Source organism: Cupressus sempervirens, chromosome 3 (assembly GCF_028749045.1).
Source record: "Cupressus sempervirens isolate cs-2001-9-10 chromosome 3, ASM2874904v1, whole genome shotgun sequence".
Classification (NCBI taxonomy): Eukaryota; Viridiplantae; Streptophyta; class Pinopsida; order Cupressales; family Cupressaceae; genus Cupressus; species Cupressus sempervirens.
In genome coordinates, this window is record NC_143120.1 from 974,293,579 (window position 1) to 974,300,821 (window position 7,243).

At 32.3% G+C, this 7,243-nt stretch overlaps 1 protein-coding gene across 1 annotated transcript; it reads right to left on the reverse strand.

The window, feature by feature from the left end:
• Positions 1 to 1,999: 1,999 nt before the first annotated feature.
• Positions 2,000 to 4,894, reverse strand: LOC149570002 (peroxidase 49-like). Its single transcript, XM_089817851.1, has 4 exons — positions 4,521 to 4,894; positions 3,197 to 3,388; positions 2,698 to 2,863; positions 2,000 to 2,578 (listed from the first exon to the last, which is right to left on the reverse strand). The coding sequence occupies exons 1-4, from the start codon at positions 4,734 to 4,736 to the stop codon at positions 2,166 to 2,168; spliced, it is 987 nt and encodes a 328-aa protein (XP_089673977.1). The 5' UTR covers positions 4,737 to 4,894; the 3' UTR covers positions 2,000 to 2,165.
• Positions 4,895 to 7,243: the final 2,349 nt, after the last annotated feature.

Genomic DNA, 7,243 nt, shown 5'->3' on the forward strand with positions numbered 1-7,243 from the left:
TTTAATATTATTTATAACAATTTAGAATGTTATGAACTTAAGAACTTTCTTTTGATACCTTATATAGTAAAACATATAATTTTTAGAAATCTATTCAAAATTTTCCACTTTTACAAATATTACAAAAACTATTAGTTTAAATTCATAGTAGTTTACTCGTTTAAAATATCTAATTAAATGTTTAAAAAAATAAAACAAATTGTACCATTGTGAGAGCCTTAAATTTGTTAGATCACCACATTTATCAACAAATGCATAAAATTCTCTTGCATATTGACTAGGCCAATTTAATTATTGTATTTTGGAATTTGGGATGTTAGATTATCACGAAGTTAAAGTTGTTGGTTTCTCCAAGATATTATTGCTTTCATTCAATTCAACTGACTAATCAACTCATAGAATTTAATAAATTAAAAGAAATTTCAAATGGTTATATCTTTTTCTAATTTTTTTTTTTTTTAAATCACATTTTTCAGCCATTCTACTGGACCATAGTATTTTTGGTAGGGAGAAAATTCATTATTTTTCAACAAAAATACAAATATTTTCTAACAACTTTATCATGCATTAATGAATGCATTAATTACAACTTTATCTTTTCCACACTTGTGACGAGTTGATTAGATTTTCAAAAAAAAAAAAAAAAAATCCTCCACCTCACACCACTTTGGACGAAAATGAATGTCTTATCAATATTAATTATCACAATTTATTTTGCTCACCAAGTTCAAATTTTACAATCTACTAGCTACTATTTTACAATCTTGCTCTAATTTTTTTAATACTATTTTACAAATTGTAAAACTAATACTACCCCTCAAACTTACTAGATATTTTGGTAGTTTGAATTAAGTAATTAAGAATTTATTTTTTAAAATTAAATATTTCAACTTATAATTGAATTGGTAGAAATGTGTAGTGCATTTATATAATATAATTTTTATTGTTATTTATATATTTTTAAAAATAATATAATTATTAATACTTTTAAAATTTCTTTCAACTCTCTCTATCATTCTACTTTTACTTGTCCTTATAATAACATATCATTCTTTCTTTTTATCTTTCCTTTTTATCTATAAATCTCTATTTTTCTTTTTTTCAATTATTGACAAAAATTTTGACGCATTGTACTGTCTTCAAAATTTCTCTATAAGCTTTAAAGATAACTGACTACACATTAGCCAAGGTAAATGGTGAATTTTCCAACAGTGTCTGCAACTTCACTGCCCAAACGATCAAAGAACGCATTGAACATTTGTCAATAAATCTTAACTCTCCTTACATATTTCTTTAATTCTTGTACGATAGAATACATGTATTACTAAGGTTTAAAACATCATGTAAATTCCCATTTTTTCCTTAAGTATGTTAATGTCAGTTTGATTTCTGACTTTCCTCTTGAAACTAGCTCCTTCAGTAATCTTCATTTATTTTGTGAAATCTCTTAAGAACACAATTCTCTTCCAGTTCCGCTTAACTGCTGTCAAAATAAATACTGCACGAGTTACTACTTTATTAAAATCACAAATTGTCTTTGTTTGAAACAACAAAGTTGCTAGGTTATGCTTTACCCACGCATTCACATATTTCATCTTTACTTGAAATTTCTTTATCAATTTAATAATCATGTGAGATTCCTTGCATAAACCATTTTGGGCACAATCTAAAATGATTTCTACATGAGATGGCGCCTCTTTGAAGCAACATGTCAAACAATATAGGTCACAGGAAGAGAAGTTGCAAGAGAAATTTCAGTATAGTCAGTCCTGAAAACTTTACATTCCATTCCAGCATGCAACTTCTACCATCATGGCATACCATTTTTGGCAAGAACTTAACTGTCTTGTAACTCTTGTTTTAAAATACTCAAGAATTAATATTACCCAATAACCATTAAATAAATTTGTTTACATTTTTATGGAGTAACAAAATCCGAAGTCTAAAAACTTCTATTCACTCATTTTTTAAGAGGCGTGACAAATATTCATGTTCGTAATTAATTGAAAACCAAAACTTTTATTCATTGAGAAACACAAATTGTTATTTGAGAGGACAACAAAACAACGTGGATTATTATGGGGGCATAGAAATAAATGCATAATAAAGAACATCTGACTCATCCATGCTGGAAAAAGCATTAAGAAGTGAGTTTCAGCAGGTTGCTACAGAACAGAGCGACAATCAGTCCTTATCAGCCCTCGATTATTAGTGAGAGGACTGATATTTCCCATCTTAATCATTGATTCTACAAATTGTTTCAGAAATACCTCCTCTTGTTCAGCATATAATTTCACAATCTCCATTGTTTTTCCTTGACCCTGGGTAAACAAAATCTCGTCAGAATTGAGAAGTCCTCTATTGCTTAATAAGAGCTTGAAATAGGAGTTGTCAAATTTGGTAGGACTGACTACATCCAATGGCGAAAGATTGTTATCTCCTCCTGACTGTGGGCACACAGATCTCAACTTTGCAGAAAAACTCTTCTCCAAGGTGAAATCTGGCTGCCCATTTCCACTCTGGTTGTACAATCTCTGTCGGAAACTTGTGCACCGAGATTGACCAATTGTGTGGCTGCCTGCATGATTTAATAACATAGAGATTTTGTTATGGTCAGATTCATTGAACACCCACTTGTTGTTTTCTCACTTCAAAGGAAAAAAAAAGAAAAAAGAGAGAAATAAGTGCAAAAAGTACCTGAAAGTGCTACTAGATCCACCTCATTGAGACCTTGGCGTTTGAACTTAGTGAGAAGAGTTTGAAATGTTGAGTTTGGTGCAGGGATATTATTGTTTGAGCCTTGTATGCTCGCACTTTTTGAATCCCTTCTTCCCAATGTTACTTCCCAACTTGGTCCTCCACTCTACACATCAAGATTTACATAAATACTCACATTTGGGAGATGAATTTATTAACGTAATTGAGAGTTAGTTTTGATTAATGAGTTGGAGTGATACTACAGTGGATGGTGTATAAGTTATAAAGAAAATTAAGTGTGTTTGATTTTGGAACTTATCCATACTTTTCTCTTATGATATTATCCATATGCAATGAAAAGTGAAGTAAAATATCCACTCTTATAAATAGGAAAAGATATGAATCAATAAACCTAACTCAAAAGTTATATAATTGAATATTGATATTATCACAATAAAAATGTATAAATCCTAGAAGAGATTTTGAGGATGATGATTACCAAGACCACAGAGTCACGAGCGGCAATGATGAGAAGATCTGCACAGGAGACAGTTTTAGGGCACGCCTTCTCCAACTCACTCTTTATCTCATCAATTACATCGAATCCTCTCGCTGAATTTTTGTTGGGAACTGAATTCTTCTCGCTCACAATGCTTCCACTATCGTCCAGAAAGAGTGATGCATCACACCCCTATCGAGGTAACACATACTTTGTTTATCAAGAGACTTTCCCTGTGTAGGTGACTGAAAGAACATATGACAAGAGAAAACTCTAAAAGTGAAATTAGAAGCTCAATCCTACTACCCAAGGAAGAGTTTACACAATTGGCGTCTTGTTGTCAAACCATCATTGTTTAATTAAGTAGATGATGTATTAGCCACAACACATCCACTATCTACATAAAAAATTAGCTTTATCAAGAGATAAAGAAAACAAGGAATTGACCCCAGGGTTAGACCAGCTGTTTAAAATAAGTATTCTAGATACAGCCACAAAGCTATAAAATGACAGCCATTTGAGACATGGTCAGAGTTATAAGATCATTGTTATGGAGTTATAAAATTATGGTCAAGGAGTTATAAGATCATTGTCATTTGGGATATGACCACATATTTATAAGATAATAGACATCTGAGATACGGTCACAGATGTTAAAAGATCACCGGTGTTTGAAACACAACCATGTGGTAAGATCATGGGTGTTGGAAACATAACCACGTGATTTTAAGATCATCAGGTGTTTGAGACATGACAAAAGAATTATAAGATTATGAGTGTTTGAGACACAACTACAGAGTTATAAGATCACCTACCTTCGAGACACAGGCACCAAGTTATATGATCATGACACAACCTTAGAGTTATAAGATCATGGCCATTTGGAACACAACCACTAAGCTATAAGATCGTGGCCATTTGGAACATGATCACTAAGTTATGAGATCATGGTCATTTGGAACACATCTACAAAGTTATAAGATCATGGCTTTTTGAAACACGACCACTAAGTTATAAGATTATAAGATCATGGCGATTTGAGATATGACCACCAAGTTATAAGATCACGGTTATTTGAAACATTAACAAAGAGTTATAACATCATAACCATTTGAGACACAGCCTCAAAATTTTAAGATTACAGACATTGGAGACAAGCCATTGACATTCAAAACATAACCAATGGTCGTAAGCTCAAGCCCTACCTCACATGCTATATCCAAATTAAAATATGAGCATGGAGTAATTATAAGATCAATCCCAATGACTGTTACCCATATCATATATATTTATATAAGAGAGAAAGAGAGAACAAAGAGTGCACCTTGACAAAGCAATCATGGAACTGAAGGCGGAGCAAAGAAGCCGCCATTCTTGCTTCCTTCATCACTGCTTTCTGAACAACAGACTTCACAATCTCCTCAGCATTTGGACAAGACTTTTCATAGAACTTTGGAATCAACTCACACGAGGCAGATGACCACAACACAGACATACAACACACTATCAAAACACTAAAACTCACAATACCCATTGCCATCTTATTAAACCTCTTAAACTGAGCCTTATTATCACTCTCTAGTCAGCATAAACTCAAAGCCAAGAAAGAGCTTGTGATAATTTAGGACTGAGCTGATGCACTTTTATACTACACAATGGGCTCTCTTTGCATTGGGGCTCCCTTTCAAGAAAAGCTTAAAAAGCTGTTATAAGTTGTCATTTTGACTATTATCAACGTGAAACATAAAATATAATCAACCTAACATACATATGCACTGGAGTCTGGGTTTATCGATGAAGTCAATGCTTTCGAATCTTGCCCTTTTTATAGCACAGCCGACATCATTGTGCAGTCTATTCAGTTTCTATTTTATGGTGGAAAAATGATTAGTTGAGCTAACACACCGACGTGTCATAGATTCCTCCATTCACATGCAAAGTCAGCAAAGCTTTTGGGAAATTCATACGTTGGTCTTTTGCTCTGATATTGAAACAACATTTCTTTAATGGAAGAAAAGTAGAATGATGTCTGAAAGAGTCTTCCATCCAGAATATGATACCTGCTCCCGTAGAAATATTTCCATGTTATACTCCGCATGTTTATAATTAAGGGATATAAAACACGGATCTTGTAAGACTTGATCAGCCTTGTTTGAATTGAAGTACTTTAAACACAAGACTCTGATTGCTTTCTCCAACTTTGTTGATGATAAATATTATGATGTTACAATGCTGATCGTGATGAAGATGTAACAATGCTGATGAGTTGAGTTGGTGGGTAGTGAGTAACTAAAGCCTCTGAGATTTTCTTTTATTATTCTCTGACACTTTTGGCACTTTCATATATGTAGTAGCAATTGATCCAGTTTTATATTATGTGGTAGGAAACATTTTGTTCATCTACTGGTTTGTGGAAGCCATGATTGTTAGAGGGCTTAGCTCAGTCTATGCAAATCACGTCTTTGTTTGTCATGGATTCAGTCATATATATAACAACTATCTCCTCCTTTCAAGATACTACACCATTTCAATGATCTCTTAATAGTTAAAGATGTTTGACTAGAAACCCATTATTCTATGATAATTTACGCTTGCTTATCTGTTCCATTTGTTCTTCGCGGTGAATTGTTGTTGAACTGGTGATAATGTTTGCCACTGTCAATTAATTGGCGAGTCTAATTAATTGTGAAAGATGAATGTGATTTAATCATTCTTTTGACTTACCAATAAGCTTACAATATAGAGAATTGTATTGATGAGATGTTTATTAATATTTTTATTTTCATTTGATAGAGTTTTGGAGGAAGCATCTATTCAGCAATATACTGTTTTGTGAATTTATTGATTAAATAAAAAATTAAAGAACAGTAGTTCTATGATTTTTTATTTAATTAATAAATTCATTCAATGGTCATGTCAAGCCTATATATTAGACTATTTAGTGAAAGGTAATTTTGTAGATATAAGTTAAAAGAAATATATATGATAATACAATATTTTTAAATATTTAATTATATTGTTATTTATAAATGTTGTCAGAGAGTTTTATAAATATAAATTGAAATGGTGAACATATGTAATAATATATTAGCTTTATAATATTTAATAACATTTTTATTTATAAGTATTGGGAAATAGTTTTGTAAATGTAAATTAAAATGATGACATATGTGATAGCTTGATATTTATAAAAGATGGCTAAATATTTTTATTTATAGATGATAAGAATTTTTTTTAAAGTATATGTTAAAATGACGACTTATGTGATAACACAATATTTTCAATTCTGAAGACAGTAGTAATGCCAAAGATCTTAGGAATAAATGCAAGGAGCTCATTCCTAAAAAAATTGTTGAAGGTGATGTCTCCATCCTTAGGGCTAGGATATCAGTTCAGGAGATCTCTGATGCTATATCTGCTCTTAAAAAGGATAAAGCACCTGGGCCGGATGGCCTCCTTGCTGAATTTTACAAATCCAATATTGATTGGATTACCAAGGGTCTATTTGATTTATATTCAGAAGCTTATGATCATGACACTCTTGGTAATTCTATCAATATGGGGATTATTAAGCTCATCCCTAAAGATGGAGACAAATCTCTCATCAAGAATTGGTGGCCGATTACTTTGCTCAACGTTTCATACAAAATTCTAACCAAAGCCTCAACCTCTCAGCTTGTTAATATTCTGCCCAACTTCATTTGTTCCACCCAGACTGGTTTCATCAAGGGATGATATACTTTAGAAAACCTTGTCACCAGTTGGGAGTCAATGGAGTGGGCTAAGTCCTCGAATTAGAATTCTGCTATGTTTCTTTTAGATTTTGAGAAAGCTTATGACTGGGTCAAATGGGATTTCATCATTTTTATCCTTCAGGCCTTTGGATTCCTTGATGAATTTGTTAGATATATTCAAGTGCTACTTAAGGATTCCTCTGCTAGAATTGAAATCAATGGTTTTTTATCTAATCCTATACCCCTATCCTGATCCATTCGACAGGGATGTCCTCTTGCTCCTGCTCTTTTTGTTATTGCTTCTGATGCCTTG

What these genes read in the sequence shown, in the direction of transcription:
- LOC149570002 (XM_089817851.1), bottom strand. Translation starts at nt 4,736, where the DNA reads ATGGCAATGGGTATTGTGAGTTTTAGTGTTTTGATAGTGTGTTGTATG. An exon ending in TCCATGATTGCTTTGTCAAG is followed by an intron (nt 3,389 to 4,520) that starts GTGCACTCTTTG and finishes TTACCTCGATAG; the next exon opens with GGGTGTGATGCATCACTCTT. An exon ending in CTCGTGACTCTGTGGTCTTG is followed by an intron (nt 2,864 to 3,196) that starts GTAATCATCATC and finishes CTTGATGTGTAG; the next exon opens with AGTGGAGGACCAAGTTGGGA.